Raw genomic sequence first — 23,227 nt, 5'->3', positions numbered from 1 at the left:
GTTCATGAATTTGATTATCTAATTTTAAAAAGTTCATGTGTTTCAAAATAAATAAAAGAAAGGATAACAAAAGGAAAAAAAGAAAAAGAAAAACCCAAATAAAAGAGGACAAAACCAGGTTTAAAAAACACGAAAAACTGGCCTAAAAATTCACGAAGTTACATTTTCCACATAAAAAGCGAAAAGGAAAGCATGTGAGCCTAACAAGTAAGATGTCTCGGTTGGTTACTAGAACTTGAAGTAATCCTTGAGGGTTGGATTTCGAATCCCCCGTGGCGGACATTTCTTGAAGATTAAAAATAAAGAGCAGTAGTGGTCAATACTAACCGCACCGTGCAAATGCTCCCTGACCAAGTTTGTGTACTCATCAGGGTTGGGTTGAGTTGAGGGTGCAGCCCGTGCGCTAATTGGGCTTCGTGGTGGCTATACATGAAAAAATCTTGAATTCTACTGAGGTCTGTTCTGTCCTAAACTGTTCCAGAATGTTATTTGTTTCATATGAAGATTCCAAAAGCACACAAAAAAGTTCGCCGGGCCTTGTACTAGCGGTACATACATAGGGCGCGTATTGGTGGGCTCGGCACGGGCGACGCATTTTAAAAAAGACCATACTGCCCTTTATTATGACGGGGTATAGAGCGATCTCATCCGTTAATGTATTTAGAGGGGTTGTACCGAAGCAGAAATGTTAAAATGACGCAACACGAAGTGTCCTATGATGCTGTCAGTGGCCTATTTATGATGATGCCTTTACGATAATTCGCAAGAGCGCTCGTCCGCGCCTGCTCACGGAATCGGCTGGCGTCCATCGGGGTCCAGAGTATTAGCGCGTGATGTATACTGCCACAGTAGTCTACGGATATTTTAATGGGAGGGGAGATGGGAGGGGGACAACGTTTGTATCTAGCGGAGGGACGGTCGTTAGCGCTAACGACGTTAAGGGCAGAAGCAAAGGTGTACCAGAAGCACGGACGGAGGGTAGCAAGGTGTACCGGAGGCACAGACGGGTCAACCACAGCTACTAATTTATGTGAACAACAAATTCCAACATTTATGTCTGCATAAAGCATACTGATGATACATCTCAGAAAACAGAAAACGACCATTTGTTCTTTACAGGGAAGCGACTGCAGGCTGGAAAACAACCACAGCTACTAATTTATGAAAACAACAAATTGAAACATTATTTCTGCATGAAGCATACTGATACACCTCACAGGACGGAAAACTACCAACTCTTTTTTAACAATTTCTTTTCTCGTTTTGCAAACGAATGGCTACAGAGCCCTCATCAAGATAGATTTGCAATGTAGAGTATAATCATTCACAGATGGTGCTTGGGTCGAATCCAGTAGATGGAACAACATGGAGGACGACCTTAGGCTTGTTGCAAGTATTCTTCCTGTGGCCACCAACCCCACAGTTTGAGCATTTTGCTTCTTTCCTCTCTTTGTGAGGCATGTCACCTCTCTTCGGGCATGTGGGGCTCTTGTGTCCTGGTTCCCGGCATATACTACAGAAGCAAGTTCACTTACTTGTGCCATAACCATTCGCAGCATGCACATTAGGAGTGTGTGACTTATTCTTTGCACTCTGGTCGTCGTATGGAGGTTTGTCCCTGCTGGTGGTTGGTCGGCCTGGTTTCCGTTTGCGTTCTGGAGCTCTGAGGCCACTAAAATTACCAACTGCACTTCCTTCAGCATCACTGCACGCTGTGTTGTAGGGGACAGACAGGGGAACCAAATCTTTTTGTTTTATTTTTTGTGTCTCAATTCTTGCTTCCAAGCCCATACCATCCTGCAAGGCTGCTATTGGAGTCAATGTGTCCATTGCTTTCTTCAAGATATCCATGGCACACTCGTATGCTTCTGTGTTGGAATCACCCAAATGCACAACTTCGAGAGCATGAGTGTACAAGTTTGAGTGCCTGAATGTAACTGAGTTCAGAGAAATGATGTCCTTCTGGAGGTGTGATAGATGATTTGGTAGAACATCCCGTGCGTCCTTTGTCCATCGTTTCAAAATATGGTGTGCTTGTATACAGTCTATACCAAGGAAGTCAAGGACCTACAAAGCAGAAATCATACTAGGTTATGGTATTCTAACTGATGGGAAAGTTTGTCTTTTTTTTGGTACCTTCACTGAATGGCAGCAAAGCAAGCCTGTGTGCTCGAAGTTAGCACACTCGCACCTCAGTTTGTCTGCTAGTTTGTCAACTTCTACCCTGTACACTACTCTGCACCATTTCTCATGTTTTTCTGGATGGTATCGCCGTACCAAATAAGTTTCTCCCTTGCAGACCTCTTCTACTTTGTACTGCATTGATTCATACACAACATCGCCAAACTTATCGAACATAGCCCGGGTGTATATCTCACTGGCATGCATTTCAAGTGGTGCATTCATTTTCATGACTGGGGGTGTCTGCATTGAGGCAAAGAAGAATTAGTAACATAAGATGTAGTAGTCAGCTGAAAACAGAACAAGCTCATGAAGCTAGTTGGAAATCTTACTATTTTTGTACGCCTCTCTTCATAGTTTTCACTTGCCTCCCTATTGAAAAGTAGCCTCATGTATTGACGGACAAATAGGTGCATTGGGCAACTTGCTGGGACATAACCCTTCAGCATGTGGTTGGCACTCTCGCTGCGCTGTGTGCTTGTCATCTTCGCGCAGAATTTGCCGTTGAAGTATGGCTTTGCCCATTTCTCCCTTGTTTCATAGATGTTTGTGAGGTAAGGGTGTGTTTGTAAACCATGGCTTTCTATCAGATCCTTCCATGCAGTCTCAAACTCATCAACTGTTAGCATGTGTTGGATTCTCTTGTGAAACTCTGATCTGAATTTGCTTCGTTTTGTATAAAGTGGGCCAAGTTTTTCCTTTGCACTCTTGAGCACATGCCACTTGCACCACCTGTGAGTTGTGTCGGGCATGACGTTCTCCAGTGCTAGCTCCATCGCCCTGCACTGATCTGAATCCAGAAGTTGATTTTTACCATGATTGTTATTTTTGCCGAAAAAATACATGTGAAATGTAAGAAGAAGTTGGAAGGTGTCGGGTTGTATGTTGTCTAACCTGTAAGTACAGTTTGTGGGTGTTTACCACCCATCATACGGATGAACTCGGTGAATACCCACTCAAAGGTTTCAACAGTCTCATCTCGAACCAGGACGCCGCCAAAGATAATAGTTCGGAAGTGATTGTTGACTCCCACAAATAAGCCGAAAGGCATGTCCTACATATTTGTCCGGTATGTGGTGTCAAATGTTATTGCATCTCCGAAGAAATGGTACTGAGACCTGCTTGCTCCTGTTGACCACAACAAATTCCTTATCCGATTGTCCTCATCTGGCTGCACCCTGTAGTACAAGCCAGAGTCTTTTGCTCCAAGCTCAGCAAAAACTTCCATTGTTTTGCGCACATCATCATCAACTTGTTCTCTGCTGATCTGTCCACACAACCCCCTCAAAGCTCTCTTGCTGAATGGCACGTTGCTCATTGCGCTGAAGAAACTACCAATTATGTTGTACACCTTACCAATACTTATGTTGTTTTCGCGCAGCTGCTTCACAACATCTCTTGTGTATATGTCAATATGTCTGTGTGAAGGCCAGTACAGCTTCTCGCTACAATTTTCCGTTAGTGAGTGATTATGGGATGCTCTGTGCTCACTAATATACCAGCCATTGTCATTTGTCCGGAGTAACCTTATCATTGCGGGACATCGGCAGCGACAGGTTCGTGTGTTGCTTCTTTTGGGGACACCCTGAAGTTTTGACAGACAAATCAAATGTTTTGTTAGTTTGTTCTTCACTTGTACTGGCTGCTGTAGGTACTAATCAGCAAAGATGCGGACTGAATATGTAAAGTTGACTTAGTGAAGCATGTTGCTTACCGAGCAACCACACACAATCTCTTGCATGCACTTTGTTCTCTCCACATTTAGCCTGCTTTTGCTGTACCTGATTCCAAACCCTTTTTCCCATAAATAGAGATTGTAAAAATCGTACGCCTCCCCAAGTGAATCAAATGTGCTTCCGACTACATGTACTATGACGGTTGGTGTCTTCTCATTTGCATAACCACGAAGTGCTTTTTCCAGGGCAGTTGTCCCGCCGGCGCAGGGGGGGAGCGTTCCATTGGTGCTCTTCCAACACGGACTCTGCATAGACGAGAACTCTGTTGTCAGATGTTCGGAAGCAAGCATGCAAACCAATAATTCACTCAGAACCTATGGCTGCAGCGGTCTGCTTTATGTGATATGGAGTTCCATATATAGGTTGTCAGTCATATCTTGCAATGGAAAGAAAAATTCAGAACAAGTACGAACTGGGCAAACCGGAGCGATTGAGAGGGTATACCTCCTTGTCCATCCAGGCACCTGAGGATCGTCCCTCCCTGTTGACGTCTTTGAAGGTGCCACCGTCAGGGCGACGGCTTCGCAAGTACTGTTCAGATCGGCATCCACTGTAAGCGCTGCATCCCCAGCGTCGCCCATGCTGGAATCTGACCGGGCGCGGATAAGAACTTCAGCGCCTTCGTCATACTCCAGGGAGTTGTCGTGGGATAGATCCATCGGCGGAAATCTACCAAAAATCAAAGCGACCGCAATAGTTGGATGTCTTCCTGTACGGCGCCACCGACAACTTCGATGGAGAGGCGAAACAAAAGTGAAGGGAACATACCTGTCCATGGGATCCGACAGGAACTCAAAGCCATTGCTTTCCGCCTCCGCCGTCGCCATGCCCGCGAGCTCGGGAGCTTGTGCGGCGGATCAAGGGATATGGTTTCTTTTTTTTCGCTTCCGTAAAGCCGAGTTAAGTCGGGGGTCCCACTGGTGGGGCAGGGGCAGCTGGGGGGTAATTTTCCGTCATATGCAAATTGGATGTCGTTACATGTTAACGGGTTAAGTACCGTGTTGTTGCCGGTTATGTACCAATGGAACATCAGGCAGCGACCGTCCGAATTACTGCCCGAAGACGGGCCTGTTTCCGTATACGACTGTTCGTTTCAAAATAGATGACTCAACTTTATACAAAATTAATACAAAATTGGATCATCTATTTTTTAGAATGGAGGAAGTATGTTCGTACCCGCGCACTGCCAGCGGAGGCAATCGTCACGTCCACGCGTTGATCTCCATTTCGCCAGCACTAACGGGAGCAGGCAAGGACGAGCGCTCTATCGCCGCACTCGATGCCTTTAGCTTTATAATGGGATGTCTTACAGAAAATAGAGCAAAGTGGTCGCTCTTTGTAGTCTTCTTTTGGATTGTTGCACTCGAGCGTGCTATGACATCTTTTGAGACAAAAATGATAAATTTTGAATGAAATTGGAGCCCTTGTGTATATACCAAAATGTTTGCTTTAGAGGTCGGCTGTACTATTACGTGGTTAATGGGTCTGTGCTCTAGAAGCTAATCAATTGTCCACTGCTAGTATTAGTTTGGTCACTTTGGATCCGTCCACTTGAAACTAATACGCGGTTTTTCATCCAATGATATAATAACTTATCATCATCATCATCATAATATCATTAACAACTTATCATCATAATACATCATTGTCATATAACAACTCATCATCATCATTTTCGTCCATGGGACATCATATAACAACTTGGTCACTAGTCATAATAACAACTCCTTCTCATCATCATCATAGTACTCATAATCACAACTCCTCCTCATCATCATCATCAACTCTAACACACTGTAGCAGATAATAACAACTTCTCGTCATCATCATAGTCATAATCAACACTAACTAATTGTTCGTAATACCTAGGACCTACTCCTCTCTCCTAGGTAAAATACCATAAAACAGATAAACCGGTCCATCTCCATAATGGAGAATGGAGATAAACCTATCTCCAACTTGTGGCTTGCGCACATTCATGTTGTTTCCAGTTAGTTGTGTGTGCGCATTCATCACTTTGCTCCATTCTTTGATTTTGAGTCTTTCATCATTTGACGAAATCGAGTATGCACTGTGGTAAGTCTTCGAAGGAGTTGGTCGTAAGCTAACCATATGCATATCACCTTCGATAAACATCATGTCCGACACAACCTCCTTCGAGAGCCTCTGTTGAAAAATGTAATAGTAACTGATACGTCTCCAACATATCTATAATTTTTTATTGTTCCATGCTGTTATATTATCATTCTTGGATGTTTTATAATCATTTTATAACATTTTTGGCTACAAACCTATTGACATAGTGCCAAGTGCATGTTTTTTGCTTTTTTTACATCGCAGGAAATCAATACCAAACGGAGTCCAAATGCAACGAAGTTTCACAGTGACTTTTTATGGACCAGAAGACACCCAATGGGCCAAGGCATAACCTGGCGAGTGCTCTGAGGGGAGCACAACCCACCAGGGCGCGCCTGGGGGCCCAGGCGCGCTCCGGTGGGTTGTGCCCATCTCGGGCATCCCCCACACCGACTCTTTGCTCTATAAATATCCCAATATTCCAGAAACCCTAGGGGAGTCGACAAAATTTTGTTCTGGCTGCCACAGAGTCCAGAACCACCAGATCCAATCTAGACACCATCTCGGAGGGGTGCATCATGTCCATTGGTGCCTCTCCGATGATGCGTGAGTAGTTCTTTGTAGACCTACAGGTCCGTAGTTAGTAGCTAGATGGCTTCCTCTCTCTCGTTTGATTCTCAATTATATGGTCTCCTGGAGATCCATATGATGTTACTCTTTTTTTTTGCGGTGTGTTTGTTGGGATCCGATGAACTTTGAGTTTATGATCAGATCTATATCTTTATCCATGAAAGTTATTTGAGTCTACTTTGATCTCTTATATGCATGATTACTTATAGCCTCGTATTTTTTCTCCGATATTTAGGTTTTGTTTGGCCAACTTGATCTATTTATCTTGCAATGGGAAGAGGTGCTTTGTAGTGGGTTCGATCTTATGGTGCTTGATCCCAGTGACAGAAAGGGAACCGACACGTATGTATCGTTGCTACTAAGGATAAAACGATGGGGTATATTTCTACATAAATAGATCTTGTCTACATCATGTCATCGTTCTTATTGCATTACTCTGTTTCTCCATGAACTTAATACACTAGATGCATGCTGGATAGCGGTCGATGTGTGAATTAATAGTAGTAGATGCAGGCAGGAGTTGGTCTACTAATCTTGGACGTGATGCCTATGTAATGATCATTGCCTGGATATCCTCATGATTATTTGAAGTTCTATCAATTGCCCAACAGTAATTTGTTCACCCACCATTTGCTATTCTTCTCGAGAGAAGCCACTAGTGAAACCTATGGCCCCCGGGTCTCTTCTTTATTATATTTCCTTTGCGATCTATTTTCCTTTTCTTTTATTTTCAAATCTATTAAACCAAAAATACAAAAATACCTTGATGCACTTTATTTTATTTGGCGTTCGATCTATCAATATTTACAACTCTCTCACATCCGTTTGCCAATTTTTGGTGCCGTTACCCGAAAGGGATTGACAACCCCTTTAACACGTCGGATTGCGAGTATTTGTTATTTGTGTGCAGGTGTTGTTTATGTAGTGTTGCTTGGTTCTCCTACTGGTTCGATAACCTTGGTTTCATCACTGAGGAAAATACCTACCATCGTTGTGCTGCATCATCCCTTCCTCTTTGCAGAAATACCGACGTAGCTTCAAGCCGCATGAAAAGGAATTTTTGGCGCCGTTGCCGGGGAGGATCTTCAACACATACCAGGTTCCTAATCACAAATCTCATCTCCTCGCAATTTACATTATTTGCCATTTGCCTCTCGTTTTCCTCTCCCCCACTTCACAAAAATTTGCCGTTTTATTCGCCCTCTTTTTCGTTCGCCATTTTCTCATCAGATCTATTTTGTGTCCGTTCTTGTTTGCCTATTCATGTTACCACAAAGAAAATATTATGAAGTTCCTTACACCAATATTTTGCTTGAAATTGAGAAAAGTACTAAGAATTATATGACTACACAATTTGACCATAATAAGTATTTTACTGAAGAACTTAAGGAACACTCCGTTGTGTTGGATGCTATTACAAAGCAACTTGATGATATTAGTAAAGAAGTTTGCAATCTCTAATCTAAATATGCTTTTGCTGAAAGTTTGCTAGGAAAAATATCCGATGCAGAAGCTACTCTAGTAAACCAAATGGCTGCTAAACCAATCTCTCTAGAAGATAAAAGTGATGAAGATCTTAAAGTGATTGGTGTTTCTTCTATTGGTTCCTTGTTTAGTAAAGTTAAAATTGATTAAAAAGGGACTGGAGAAGAGTCAACTTTAGCTAGAAGGCATCCCTAAAATTCGGAGGGTGAAAATCTTGTTGAGAAAATTGATAAAAGTAGGTTTGAAGAGGTCAACACTTTAGCTAGTGATGTGCCCACTATTTTGGATTACAAAGACTTTAATTATGATAGTTTCTCTTTGATTGATTGTATTTCTTTGTTGCAATCCATAATAAATTCACCCCATGCCTATGAACAAAATAAAGCTTTTACTAAACATATTGTTGATGCTATGATGAAAGCTTTTGAAGAAAAGTTTGAATTAGAGGTCTCAATCCCTAGAAAATTACATGATGAGTGGGAACCTACTATCAAAGTCAAGATTAAAAATTATGAGTGTTTTGCTTTATGTGACTTGGGTGCTAGTGTTTCTACGATTCCAAAATCTTTATGTGATGTGCTTGGTCTTGCCGATTTTGAAGAATGTTCTTTAAATTTGCACTTGGCGAATTCTACTATTAAAAAGCCTATGGGAAGAATTAATGATGTTCTTATTCTTTCAAATAGGAATTATGTGCCCATAGATTTTATTGTTCTTGATATTTATTGCAATCCGTCTTGTCCAATTATTCTCGGTAGACTGTTTTTACGCACTATCGGTGCCGTGATTGATATGAAAGAAGGCAATATTAAGTTTCAATTTCCACTAAGGAAGTGTATGGAACACTTCTCTAGAACAATAATTAGGCCACCATATGAATCAATCATGAGGGAATCTTATGGATCTAGAACCAAAGATGACAACACTTAGATCCATGCTTTATGCCTAGCTAAGGGCGTGAAACAATAGCGCTTGTTGGGAGGCAACCCAATGAATAAAATTTATTTTTTGCTTTTGCTTTCTGTTCTTGAGTGTTTGCACAATTATGCTACTGTTATGATTATGTTTTTGTGTTTTAATTAGTGTTTGTGCCAAGTAAAGCCTTTAGGATCTTCTTGAGTGATATTGATTTGATCTTGTTTAAAAATAGAAAATTTTGCGCCCAGAAAAATAATTTACCTAAATCACAGAAGCGTGATTTTGCTCTTAATTTTTTATGCAAGATTCATATACAAATTTCCCAGGTCGTCCAAATTTAGCAGAATGTTTTGAGTTACATAAGTATTCGCATAATTCAGATTGCTACAGACTGTTCTGTTTTTTACAGATTCTATTTTCTTTGCGTTGTGTGCTTGTTTTAATGGCTCTATGGTTTTCCTTGATGAGTTTTAGCCATGGAAAATTTGGAATATAGTAGATATAATACAAAAATAAAATATGAATTGGTTTACAACAGTACTTATAGTAGTGATTTGTTTTCTTATACTAACGGATCTCACGAAAGTTTTGTTGAGTTTTGTGTGATTGAAGTTTTCAAGTTTTGGGTTATCTTATGATGGATGAAGGAATAAGGAGTAAGAAGAGCCTAAGCTTGGGGATGCCCATGGCATCCCAAGCTATTATCCAAAGAGAAGCAAGCAACTAAGCTTGGGGATGCCCCGAGTGGCATCCCCTCTTTCTTCTAACAACCATCGGTATTTTACTCGAAGCTATATTTGTATTCCTCACATACTATGAGTTTTGCTTGGAGTGTCTTGTATGATATGAGTCCTTGCTTGTTTTCCTTTATATTTTAAGTCATCAATCCTTCCTGGACACACCTATTTGAAAGAGCCAAAATTATGCCATGACTTGTTAGAATTGCTCTCTATGCTTCACTTAAATTTTTATGAGCTATGGATTTGCTCTAGTGCTTCACTTATTTCTTTTTTAGCACGGTGTGCTTGGTTACTTTTGAAGAAATGCTCTCTTGCTTCACTTAGATTTGTTTGAGAGTTAGTAAAATTTTCAAGAAATTCTCTCTTGCTTCACTTAAATTATTTCGAGAGAAAGAAAAATTATGCTCATGATCTTCACTTATATTCGTTTGAGCCTATCAAAAGCAACACATGAAAATTAGTTCCAAGGTGATAGATATCCAAGAAGGATATAATAAAAACTTTCATGAAGATCATTGGACAAAATAAACTTGATTTCTTGTAATAGTTTTGAGATATGATGATGTGATATGTGAGCCATGTTGATAAGTAATTGTGCTTTAGTAAGAATATTGTGTTAATGTTTGTGATTCCCTATACAAGCACGAAAAGTCAATAGGCATGCAATGAAATTACATCTTACTTGTGGTGCATTATTCGTTGTTAATTATGCTTAATGCTCGCTTATGAGATTATTCATTTCTTGGTTGGTCGCTTCCCAGTCTTTTGCTAGCCTTCATTTTGCACTAAGTATGACCTATACTTGTGCATCCAAATCCTTAAACCCAGTTTTGCCATATGAGTCCACTATACCTTCCTATACCTACCTATATTTTCGTGTCGTTCTAAGAAAATTTGTATGTGCCAGCTCTAATTTCAAAATAAATTTCTCTTTTGTGTGCTCCTACCGCTCGCGGGGCGGTGAGGAGTGACCCATATTTTCCATGCTAAGATGTGTTATTCTCGCGATGAGTGTTTATTCATTTGTCATTGCACAAGAGTAAGGCAAAGGTATTAGGGATGCCCGTTCCCGAAATGAAAAAAAATTACTTTATGTTGTCAAATAAAAAATTTCCTGGAAAGTGTTGGTATGGAAGGCAACCGTGGATTCGGCTAGCCATGGAAAGTGAAAGTATGGTGGAAAAATGAATAAACTTTATTTCCTGTTTGGGAATTGCCTATGATATATCTAAGCATGGAAAGTGTGGAGAACTTTAAGTCGTTTTCGTTGGTGGGAAAAGTATACCTTCCAATTTTTTTTATCTCTAAGTTTTTCGTTTTGAGCTCTGGCACCTCTACAAATCCCTACTTCCCTTTGAAGAGCCTTTATTTTACTTTATGCAATTTTTATTTTGAATTTGAGTCTCCATCTTCTCTTATAAAGCACCAACCAGGAGGTACTATGATCGTACTTGAGCATTGGGTGTAGTTAATATGCGAGTGTGTTTCATGAATGGATCAATGATTGAGCATGATGGTCTAGGGATAACTTATTTTAGCCTTGATATTTTGAAAGACATGGTTGCTTGTTGATATGCTTGAGTATTTAAGTTATCATGTCAAAACTAGACTATTGCTTTGAACCATATAAACGTCCAAATGACCATGCTATAAAGAAAAGAATATGACATGGCATGATAGGCAGCATTCCACATCAAAAATTCTGTTTTTTATCATTTACCTACTCGAGGCCGAGTAGGAATTAAGCTTGGGGATGCTGTACGTCTCCAACATATCTATAATTTTTTATTGTTCCATGCTGTTATATTATCATTCTTGGATGTTTTATAATCATTTTATAGCCATTTTATATCATTTTTTGGTACTAACCTATTGAAATAGCGCCAAGTGCCAGTTGCTATTTTTTCATGTTTTTTACATCGCATGAAATCAATACCAAACGGAGTCCAAATGCAACGAAACTTCACGGAGATTTTTATGGACCAGAAGACACCCAATGGGCCAAGGCAGCACCTAGGGAATGCTCTAAGGGGAGCACAACCAACCAGGGTGCGCCTGGGGGCCCAGGCGCGCCCCGGTGGGTTGTGCCCACCTCGGGACTCCCCCGCACCGACTCTTTGCTCTATAAATACCCCAATAGTCCAGAAACCCTAGGGGAGTCGACGAAATTTTATTCCAGCCGCCGCAGAGTCCAAAACCGTCAGATCCAATCTAGACACCATCTCGGAGGGATGCATCATGTCCATTGGTGCCTCTCCAATGATGTGTGGGTAGTTCTTTGTAGACCTACGGGTCCGTAGTTAGTAGCTAGATGACTTCCTCTCTCTCGTTTGATTCTCAATACAATGGTCTCTTGGAGATCCATATGATGTAACTCTTTTTTTGCGGTCTGTTTGTTGGGAACCGATGAACTTTGAGTTTATGATAAGATCTATCTTTTTATCCATGAAAGTTATTTGAGTCTTCATTGATCTCTTATATGCATGATTACTTATAGCCTCGTATTTCTTCTCCGATATTTGGGTTTTGTTTGGCCAACTTGATCTATTTATCTTGAAATGGGAAGAGGTGCTTTGTAGTGGGTTCGATCTTACGGTGCTTGATCCCAGTGACAAAAAGGGAACCGACACGTATGTATCGTTGCTACTAAGGATAAAATGATGGGGTATATTTCTACATAAATAGATCTTGTCTACGTCATGCCATCGTTCTTATTGCATTACTCCGTTTCTCCATAAACTTAATACACTAGATGCATGCTGGATAGCGGTCGATGTGTGGAGTAATAGTAGTAGATGCAGGCAGGAGTCGGTCTACTAATCTTGGACGTGATGCTTATGTAATGATCATTGCCTGGATATCGTCATGATTATTTGAAGTTCTATCAATTGCCCAACAGTAATTTGTTCACCCACCATTTGCTATTCTTCTCGAGAGAAGCCACTAGTGAAACCTACGGTTCCCGGGTCTCTTCTTTATTATATTTGCCTTTGCAATCTATTTTCCTTTACTTTTATTTTCAGATCTATTAAACCAAAAATACAAAAATACCTTTCTGCACTTTATTTTATTTGGCGTTCGATCTATCAATATTTACAACTCTCTCACGTCTGTTTGCCAATTTCTGGCGCCGTTACCCGAAAGGGATTGACAACCCCTTTAAAACGTCGGGTTGCGAGTATTTGTTATTTGTGTGCAGGTGTTATTTACGTAGTTTTGCTTGGTTCTCCTACCGGTTCGATAACCTTGGTTTCATCTGGAAATACCTACCGTTGTTGTGCTGCATCATCCCTTCCTCTTTGGGGAAATACCGACGTAGCTTCAAGCCGCATCAGTAACATATATAGTTAGCAATGTAGTTTACTTAAGAAGATACAATCATTAACAAAATCTTACCAAGTTTTTGGCAATGAAGTTACAATCAAGCAATTTATGGACTAGTGGCACGTATCTAGTAAAATTTGGGCTAATAGAGTGATTGGTTTTAAAGGCCTCAACATCATCTATGAATGAGACAAGATAACCTTTCTCCTCACAATTAAGCTCGGAGTCATTGCTGTAGTATGTCCTGTCTACAGCCTTCCGAGTATTTGTTGAAGATAAGAAATAAGCTGACAATTATAAATAAATAAGTTTAGTACCGATGAACACCAAATATTTTTAAATTGACAATATAAGTTACTTAACTTAACAAATTAGTTTGACAAACTCACATTTAGGCAAAACTGGAGGCATATCCACATCCACCCAGATGCCGGTATTATCATCATCATCATCTTTGGGACGAATATCAAATGTTATTTGCATACCCTCCTCAAATCCATATGCATTGCAGAGAGCTTCCCAATTAGAGCAACCGAAATGGGAGTGATTGACCGCATTGTACAGCTTAACCGGAAACGCATAACCATGTTTAGTTCTTATAAGTGAGCTCTCCTCGTCTCCATATTCTCAAAGTCTTTGAAACCGAGTTTGTTCAACACATATGGTCTTGCATGGCACGGGATGTACTAATCGAATTGAAAAAATTCAGAAATTACACGTTGAACAAAAGAAGCAGAAGTGGTGATATTGATTATGATGAAATGCTTGTCGTTGTGTACCTTACAAACATCAAAGGTCTCTTCCAGCTTCACGGTGAAAAACCTATCATTTTGCAGGTGAGGAAACATGTCGCACAAAACCCAGTCATCGTAGCAGTACTCGCACTCCGGGATCCTATCGTCATCAGATATCTCCTGTGTTCAAAATTCAAAGATTATAGTTCGACGGCAAAACCCAAAATGTCGTTTAATGCTCTTTCCGGCAAATCCAACGCACTCGATATTTCCTACATTCTAGCACAAGCCATGCTAAAATTTACGGAAAAATTCAGCATGACCTTTGCTAAAAAAGGACATATCGAGCGCCTGAAATTGCCGGAACGGAAATTAATCAACACTTCGGCAAAACATAGGCCACTCGGAGGTGTTCCCTGCAAACATAGGCCACTTGGGCAAGCACATATCCTATTTGAGCAACACTAGATATACATGTTTATATCTACATCATATTTGAGCAACACTAGCTAGTACACAACACTAGATATACATGTTTACTCACTATAGACGATGGATGTCAAGGGTGCGGGTGTCGTCGGTGATCTTCTGGGCGTCGTCGACCGGCTCGTCGGTGATCTACGTACCCTGCGCCACATGAGCATTCAAACTTGATGCTCATTACATTTCAATGGTTGAAAATATTAACAAAAACATTTCAATATATCTATATAATCCTAACATTTCATTCGCACAAGAAGCATAACTAAATAGGATCATCATACACTTACTAAATACCCTAGTTCTACTCTAGTTCTACTCTATTCAACACTTACTAAAAATCCTAACATTTCATTCAAACAATATAGGTCTCTCTCTCTCTCTCTAAATTTGGCAATGTGATGTTGACATAACTAAATACCATAGTTCTACTCTATTGAACACTTACTAAAATTTCTATTACCCTAGTTCTACCCTAAATTTTCTTACTACAAACTTCTATTACTAAATTTCATACCTAAAAATTTCTATTATTAAATTTTCAAAAATAGAGGGAGGTGGAGGGAGCGGGAACGAAGGGAGGGGTGAGTGAGGGAGGAGGAGGACGGAGGGAGGAGGAGGACAGACGAGGCAGGGAGGTGGGAGGGAGGAGGGAGAGGGAGGTGGAAGGAGGGAGGGATCGGGAAAGGGACGAGGAGGGGAGGGAGGTGGAAGGAGGAGGGATGGAGGAGGAGCAGGAGCGGCGCGGACGACGGGGTGCGGGGGAGAGTAAGAGTGTGGGGCGGACGGTGGAGAAGATAGGATGGGTTTAGCAGCAATGCGTGTTAGATGAAAGCGCTACTGCTAAACGCCATAGCGGTAGCGCGTTTCCCCAAGCTCGCTACTACTATGCCTAGCCTGGCGGCAACAGTGTGGAAATTATAGTAGTAGCGCTTTTCTCTGTAGACGCGCTACTGCTAGCAACATATATGTAGCGCCCTTTGTGTTCCCACACTGCAGGTAAGTAGCAGTAGCGTTTGCCTTTAACCAGCGCTACTGATAATCCTCTGCGTATAAGGTTTTCCCTAGTAGTGTCATCTGCCCGGTGTGCACTTTTTGCATGAAGAGGCTTTAGATGATTTTAACTCTCCGACGGTAAACTCAAAAGGTTATATGTTAGACTGATTTCAGTCTTTTCTTGACAGAGAATTACTCATTTGAATGGTGAACCATAATTCACCTCCCCATTTTTATCTTCCACTTTCAAGTAAATCAACAAAACTTTGTTTTCTCTTATAGGGGTATGATAAGGAAAAATACCTCTGCAGTTTTATATCAGGTAAATCATTTTTTTCCCATAACCTGTGTATGGTTTTTGCAGCACGAGTACTAGGCTTTGAATTGTCAGTTCTTTACTTATTTGTTGATTTTGGTGAGAGCGGCACATGTAATTCCGGGGACAGGAGGGTGTACGATTTTTCTTTATGAAGAAGGGTGTACGATGTTTGCGTGTAAGTTCGTTATGATTTTCATGTTGGTTGAATCGTGCTCCCAGTTTAGACGGGAGCCCGTGTAGAGTTTATCTTTCTCCTCCACATAGATCAAAGTGCCATATGAACAGGCTATAAGCTTGGTATTATCCTAAATCCCTTGCCCTGTACTGTCCTGACGAACCACACGGACATGGGCCACATTTGGAGTTGGACCACCTTGGCCAGAACGAGCTGCCTGCAGTCACGTCGGCGACGTGTACGCGACGCCACGTCCAAGTGGCCCGTTCCTGTCTCGCCATGTGTCCGGACCGATAACGGCGAACGCGAACGAGTGGTGCCGGGAGACGAGAGGATGCCTCCCACGTCGGCCCTCCATGTCGACCATGCAAATGCCATCCACATGTTGTCCAGTGCTACGCCCAGAATTCACGGAACGAGCTGTGCCGGGGGACGTCGGCGATCCATGTCGACCACTAGCTAGTTGCATGGCTCGGATGCCAAGTAAGGATGGCAATTTTATCTATGGGTACGGTTACCCGCGGATACCGTACCCGTATGGGCAGGGTATGGACATAATTTTATACTCACGGGTAGTATCCATACCCTACCCGTCAAGTCATGGGTAGGGCATGGGTATAGTCTTTTACCCATGGATATACCCATATCTATCCATTTAAACCGACATGTGAACCTTACGCGTGATTCACAAGTGTACCTATGTTAAAGTTGTGTCATGAGTTTGTAAACCTATGTTAAAGTTGTCACCAATTTTCAATTTGAATTAAGATAATTGTCACGTACTCATCTATATGTTATTGAGTTGAGGTCAATGTTTTTTAGTCAAATGTGCCATAGAGAATGTAAAATTATGAATAACTTGTGTACCGTTTGATCTACCCGTTGGGTACCCAATGGGTATGGGTAACCGTCGGGTATGGGTATGGGTAAAGTTTCATACCCATGGGTACGGGTATGGGTAGAATTTTATACCCATTGACCACACGGGTATGGGTATGGTATTGCTCTACCCGCCCCATACCCTACCCATTGCCATCCTTAATGCCAAGCTAAAGGGCTCAATTTTTGGTTGAGGTGGTGGGCCTTGCTAAATGCTATAGCCATACAAAAATGATGCCGCTTTTTGCAGGAGTTTTATTCTCCACTATTGTTATATTCTTATGCATGTATCTGCACCATGCTTGGTCTTTGTGGATCCGATATATGGAGAGGTTGCACATGTGCAGATTCACGTTTTTTGGCAATGCTAGAGGAGAGATTTGCGAACTTTTTTTAAAAAAAGGAGGCCAAGATTTTGCCTCATCTCATTAATAAAGAAGAAGAAAAGTGTCCGGTTAATTAGCAAAAAACGGGCTAAAACCGTCACAACAACCGCACTGGGCAACATCGGCCGACTTATACACGCGTGTGGTGTGAATTTATCCGGTCCAATATATGGGCTTGACCAAGGCATTTCCTATGTATGGTCTAAATTTTAGAGTTTTGCTTCGGTAAGCTAAACTCAATTTTTGTTTGTTTGACCGTGTGCATTCTCAACTTCTCGTATGCAAAGGCGGACAGAGGTGGAGACAGGGGGTGCCAGCCAGGCCCGGGCCCAGTCAACATGCTATTTTTTTTCACTAGAACAATGAGTACTTCTGCTAAAACAGTGTATTAGCTTTCTGTTCCATTGGTTTGACCCTTCCCAAGCTAGTTTTCCGCACTAAAGGCGGACAGTTGAACTTGAGTTCCAACGATAAATGAGTAAAAACTTGTATTATCGAAAGAATATGTTGCGTTGGTTTTTACCTACAAATTAGCTGCTGAATTTCAAGTTTTCCAATAACATCTGTACTGATCAAACATGCTACATGAATTCATTATATATCACGTGTACTTTCAGAAAATATCACATCTAAGACACAACATTGAAACTGACACATTCACAAAGGTCAAGACGAAAAGAGACACAATCACAGGAAGTATATGGCATGACTCCAGAAAAATGTCTTAAATGCACATATTAATCGACAGATCTTACACAAATGTGTTGTGCCGACATACCGTTGTGCGTATACACAGCTGAGTGGACAAGTGGCCACAATGAGATACCCTTGTTACAAAAATATCTCATATAACGCCAACGTACTTGGAAAGCGATGTATTCTCTTCAGTATCAACCTCGGCAATGGGGCAAATGGCCTATATAAAGGAAGAACACACGTCTCTCCACCACAAGCACAAGGAAAGAACACCACAAATTAGTACGTACCAACACTCCATCAACTTCAAAAATGTCTGGTTGGTTTCAAGAGAAGTCCGGCGACGCCACCAAGACGGCGTCCGAGACGGGGCAGTCCATTCAAGACCGCGCCGTTGAGGCAAAAGACCAGACCGGGGCCTTCCTTGGTGAGAAAAGCGAGGCTGTCACGAAGGCTGCCTCCGAGACTACCGAGGCGGCTAAAAAGATGGGCGACGAGGCCATGGGGAAGGTGTCCGAGACGGTGGAAGCCGGTAAGGATCACGCCGTCGAGGGCAAAGACCAGACGGGCAGCTTTTTCGGCGACAAGACTGACGCTGTCAAGAAGACGGCCACCGAGACTGCCGATGCTGCCAAGGAGAAGTCCACCGAGGCCGCACAGCATGTCCAGGACACCGCTGCACAGTACACCAAGGATACCCCGGTCGCCCCCAAGGAAAACGTCTTCCAACAGGTGAATCGGTCACTTTGCAAACTATTCAAAGACAACACAAAATTAACCATGGCAACGAATTTTTTGTGTGGCCATCTGATCTGTTCATGTTGAATTTCTTGAAATGAATGTTTGTTTGTTTGTCTGTTTGTTTGTTTCCAGGCCGGCGGGAATATGGTGGGTGCTGCTACTGACGCCAAGGACGCTGTCATGAACACGCTCGGGATGGGAGGAGACAAGTGAGATGCGGGTGGTGCCACCAAGAAGACCACAAAGGATAATAGGCGTGTCTGCGCCTGCTTGCCCTAGCCCTCCTTCTGTTTCGCTATTCCCTCAATATAATTTAATTTCCAGTTTCATGGCACTAATTACACATGCTCCTTGGTGTAACTTTGTATGATGTATCCGACCGAGGTATGAATATATTTTCCACCAATCATAATCAACACGAGTGATTTGGATGTTGCACATTTTCCCGTAAGAAACATTATGTATAATCATAATGAGCATGAATGATTTGGATGTTGTACATGTTCTCATAAGAAACACCATGTGTAATGTTGACGTCTACACGAGTACCTCCCCCAACAAACACGCACACACATATAGCTCCCGTTGAACATTAAAGTCCTATGAGTTTGAACATCGACAAAACCATCATAGGCGCCTCGTAATTGGCGGTTCCAGATGCTTTGCCTACCTATCGAGAAACACGATGGACGAAGATCGTGAACCGATGATGATTGACGACACCTTGTCGAACTCGACTAGTAATTGCGAGTACATAATAAATAAGTAAAGAGCCTAGCGACCGTTCAAAACCAATAACAAAGTCATCAGTACATAAAGAAGTGAAAGGTTTCTTCAGCCAGGCAAGATCCAGAGCAGAATCCTGCTCAACAAGTCAGCAGCATGGATAATTTGTGGTTCATCGCAGGAGTGCTCCCATCGTGTGCGCCTTATTAGGGAAACTATTCTAGGTGCTGATCATCCAGATAGCGAATAACATTCAACATCTGTGATAGATTGACAATCAATGTAAAGTAAACTGACGGACGCCACACAAGCAGGTACTGGCAGTAAATTAACTGACGGAGGCCACACAAGCAGCGCTAGCAGATATTTCCGATTCCCCTCCATTCAGCTCAGGTCGCAGCAGACATGTGGTTCACCGCCGGGCACGCCGATCCAGTAAATAGTTAAGCCCCTCTTTTGGCTGTTCACTCTTGGCAAAACCACACAGTATTGATGGACAGATTCAAGGCAGTGTGGTTGTGCCGACATGCCGCTAGGCATCAATGCTGGACAAGTGGTCGACAAGGATACGTCCTTGCAAGAAAAAATATCTTGATGCCATGAGAGCGATCTATATCATCTTGAGCATGCCATTCGGCAATGGTGCCAAGGGCGCCTATATAAAGGAAGAGAGCACGAGTATCTCTCTCCACAAGAAGCAAGTGAAAAGAAAGAAGAAACAACACAACAAGCCACCACGTACGTAAGCTTTATCACCTTCAAAAATGTCGGGTTGGTTCGGGGGGAAGACGGACGCCAAGGACGAGGAGGCCGCCAAGACGGGGCCGTCCGTCCAGGACCGCGCCATCGAGGCGAAGGACCAGACCATCAGCTTCATCGGCGAGAAAAGCGAGGCCGTCACCAAGGCGGCCTCGGACACCGCCGACGCGGCCATGAAGATGGGCGGCGACGCCATGGGGAAGGCCTCCGAGACGGGGCAGGCCATCACGGACCGCGCCATCGAGAGCAAGGACCAGACGTTCGGCTTCTTCGGAGAGAAGACGGAGGCTGCCAAGAAGATGGCCGTCGACACCGGCGACGCTGCCAAGCAGAAGTCCGCCGAGGCCGCAAAGTGTGTCGAGGAGACCGCGGCGAAGTTCACCGGGGAACCCGCCGCCCCCAAGGAGCCCACCGGCAACATGTTCCAGCAGGTGAATCAATCGCTTGCAAACTAACCATGTTGAGGACGATATTCTTAGGCCATTTGAGCAGTTCATGCTAAGTTTCTCAAGACTGATGTCTCACTGTTTCTATGCAGGCCGGCGGGCAGGTGATGGGTGCCGCTACTGGCGCCAGGGACGCCGTCATGAACACGCTCGGGATGGGAGGAGACAAAGCCGACACCGGCACCGCCAAATGAAGACCGCAAAGCGCAAAGGACGGCTAGCCCACTTTTCGTTTCGTTATTCCCTCCGTGTTGCTTTATTTTCCGTTCCAAGAAACTGATTTCTACGCATGCGTCGGTGTAACTTCGTCCGGTGTATTCAAAGATGCTTTGAATATACAGATTTGCTAATTCTCATCTGATGAATATATTCTTCACATATCAGATTTTCTTTTTCAAACCATTCATGAGGCCAGCATGTCAGCTTAATGGTGTGTCTAGCTCTTAGTCGACCGAGATTTAATCAAGTCTTAGTCAAGTGACATAACATGTAAGAAACAAAAGAAAACTGGGAAGAAAATTTTGCACGAATCTCAATGCAAGATCTTACGAATATACCATCGCTTGAGACATATCTAAGTCTCAACCGAGATTTAGTACCATGGTATCTCTTAATAGAAGAAGAGAATGTACGAAATCTCTAAGAGATTCCTTTTCCTTGAGGAAAGTCTCTAAGAGATATACGATGAATAAAGGACCAAACAACAAAGCAATAACCCGCCCAGACAGTAGGCGGCCTAAAGAAGCACTTCATTTGTAAAGAAATATAAGACCTTTTAGATCACTCTTATATTTCTATTACAGAGGGAGTAGAGAACTAGTTTTACAACTTTAGCCAAACAAAGTCTCAAAACGACTGGCACCCGCTAACAATTAGAACCTATCTGAAATTCAGAGTTAAAACCATTAGGCATGAATGACGAGCTATATAAAATATAATGAGCAATAAAAATTCAGAATAAAAAGAGGATTAAATATGAGCATGCTGGAGTCGAATAAGAGCACCTACAATCAGGGAGCCCACTTTCTCCCTATATGACCACTCGGACAATTCAGATAGAAGAGAAGAAAAAAGCCTACCAATCAGGCTCCCAATCCCTTCCATATGTGCTGGATGTCCAGCACTTGGACACGTCTGTTGCCACGTCGACCTAAATTTTTCCCAATCCACCTAGGTCCCACCTGCACTCACCTTCTATTCTCCTCTCTCGTTTTGCACAAGGGATGCGCGTCGCCACTACGCGAGGGACTAAGAGCAATTCCAATTAGCGACTGATACGTCTATTTTATATCATGTTTTCCTACTGTTATTTATGATGTTTTTATCCATAATAATGCTTTTTGGAGTAATTCTAATGCATTTTCTCCATAATATGCAAAGTACACACAAAGAGTGAGAATTCCGGCAACTGGAAATCTGGACCTGAAAAAGCTACGTCGGGCTACCTATTCTGCACAACTCCAAACAAGCTGAAACTTCACGGCGAATTTTTATCAAATATATGATGAATATTGGAGTAAATAACTATCAGAGGGGGCCCATCAGGTGGGCACAACCCACCTGGGCGCGCCAGGCAGCCCAGGCGCGCCCTGGTGGGTTGTGCTCACCCAGGCCCACCTCAGGTGCCCATCTTCTGGTATATAGGTAATTTTGACCTAGAAAAAAAATAAGGAGAGGACTTTCGGGACGGAGCGCCGCCGTCTCGAGGCAGAACTTGGGCAGGAGCACGTTTCCCCTCCGGCGGAGCGATTCCGCCGGGGAAAGTTCCCTCCCGGAGGGGGAAATCATCGTCATCATCATCACCAACAACTCTCCCATCTTGGGGAGGGCAATCTCCATCAACATTTTCAACAGCACCATCTCATCTCAAACCCTAGTTCATCTTTTGTGTTCAATCTTGTTACCGGAACTATAAATTGATGCTTGTGGGTGACTAGTAGTGTTGATTACATCTTGTAGTTGATTACTACATGGTTTATTTGGTGGAATATCATATGTTCAGATCCAATATGCTATTTAATACCCCTCTGATTTTGAGCATGATTATCATTTGTGAGTAGTTACTTTTGTTCTTGAGGTCGCGGGAGAAATCATGTTGCAAATAATCATGTGAACTTGATATGTGTTCGATATTTTGATAGTATATATGTTGTGATTCCCTTAGTGGTGTCATGTGAATGTCAACTACATGACACTTCACCATATTTGGGCCTAAGAGAATGCATTGTGGAGTAGCAATTAGATGATGGGTTGCGAGAGTGACAGAAGCTTAAACCCCAGTTTATGCGCTATTCCGTGAGGGACCGATTGGATCCAAAAATTTAATGCTATGGTTAGAATTTATTCTTAATATTTTTCTCATAGTTGCGGATGCTTGCGGGAGGGTTAATCATAAGTAGGAGTTTGTTCAAGTAAGAACAACACCTAAGCATCGGTCCACCCACATATCAAATTATCAAAGTAGCGAACACAAATCGAACCAACATGGTGAAAGTGACTAGATGAAATTCCCGTGTACCCTCAAGCACGCTTTGCTTATTATAAGAGACCGTTTTGGCCAGTCCTTTGCCATAAAAGGATTGGGCTACCTTGCTGCACTTTTGTTACTACAATCGTTACTTGCTCGTTACAAATTATCTTGCTATCAAACTACTCTGCTACTTACAATTTCAGCAATTGCACACATTACCTTGCTGAAAACCACTTGTCATTTCCTTCTGCTCCTCATTGGGTTCGACACTCTTACTTACCGAGAAGAGCTACAATTTATCCCCTATACTTTTGGGTCATCAAGGCTATT

At 42.4% G+C, this 23,227-nt stretch overlaps 3 protein-coding genes across 3 annotated transcripts; 2 read left to right on the top strand and 1 right to left on the bottom strand.

Annotated features, from left to right (window-relative positions):
- Positions 1-1,025: 1,025 nt before the first annotated feature.
- On the bottom strand, positions 1,026-4,808 carry LOC109735424 (protein FAR1-RELATED SEQUENCE 5). Its single transcript, XM_020294634.4, has 7 exons — positions 4,686-4,808; positions 4,362-4,586; positions 3,896-4,162; positions 3,076-3,766; positions 2,514-2,971; positions 2,137-2,424; positions 1,026-2,067 (listed from the first exon to the last, which is right to left on the bottom strand). Exons 4-7 carry the CDS (start codon positions 3,230-3,232, stop codon positions 1,528-1,530), a joined length of 1,443 nt encoding a protein of 480 aa, XP_020150223.1. The 5' UTR covers positions 3,233-3,766; positions 3,896-4,162; positions 4,362-4,586; positions 4,686-4,808; the 3' UTR covers positions 1,026-1,527.
- A 13,139-nt stretch (positions 4,809-17,947) lies between these two features.
- On the top strand, positions 17,948-18,912 carry LOC109735425 (uncharacterized). The gene is made up of 2 exons (XM_020294635.4): positions 17,948-18,487; positions 18,629-18,912. Exons 1-2 carry the CDS (start codon positions 18,068-18,070, stop codon positions 18,707-18,709), a joined length of 501 nt encoding a protein of 166 aa, XP_020150224.1. The 5' UTR covers positions 17,948-18,067; the 3' UTR covers positions 18,710-18,912.
- Positions 18,913-19,868: 956 nt separating this feature from the next.
- On the top strand, positions 19,869-20,826 carry LOC109735426 (uncharacterized). The gene is made up of 2 exons (XM_020294636.4): positions 19,869-20,412; positions 20,520-20,826. The coding sequence occupies exons 1-2, from the start codon at positions 19,987-19,989 to the stop codon at positions 20,619-20,621; spliced, it is 528 nt and encodes a 175-aa protein (XP_020150225.1). The 5' UTR covers positions 19,869-19,986; the 3' UTR covers positions 20,622-20,826.
- The last annotated feature ends 2,401 nt before the right edge of the window (positions 20,827-23,227 follow it).

Source organism: Aegilops tauschii, chromosome 4 (assembly GCF_002575655.3).
Source record: "Aegilops tauschii subsp. strangulata cultivar AL8/78 chromosome 4, Aet v6.0, whole genome shotgun sequence".
Lineage (NCBI taxonomy): Eukaryota > Viridiplantae > Streptophyta > Magnoliopsida > Poales > Poaceae > Aegilops > Aegilops tauschii.
This window is presented reverse-complemented; position numbering and strand designations above follow the sequence as displayed.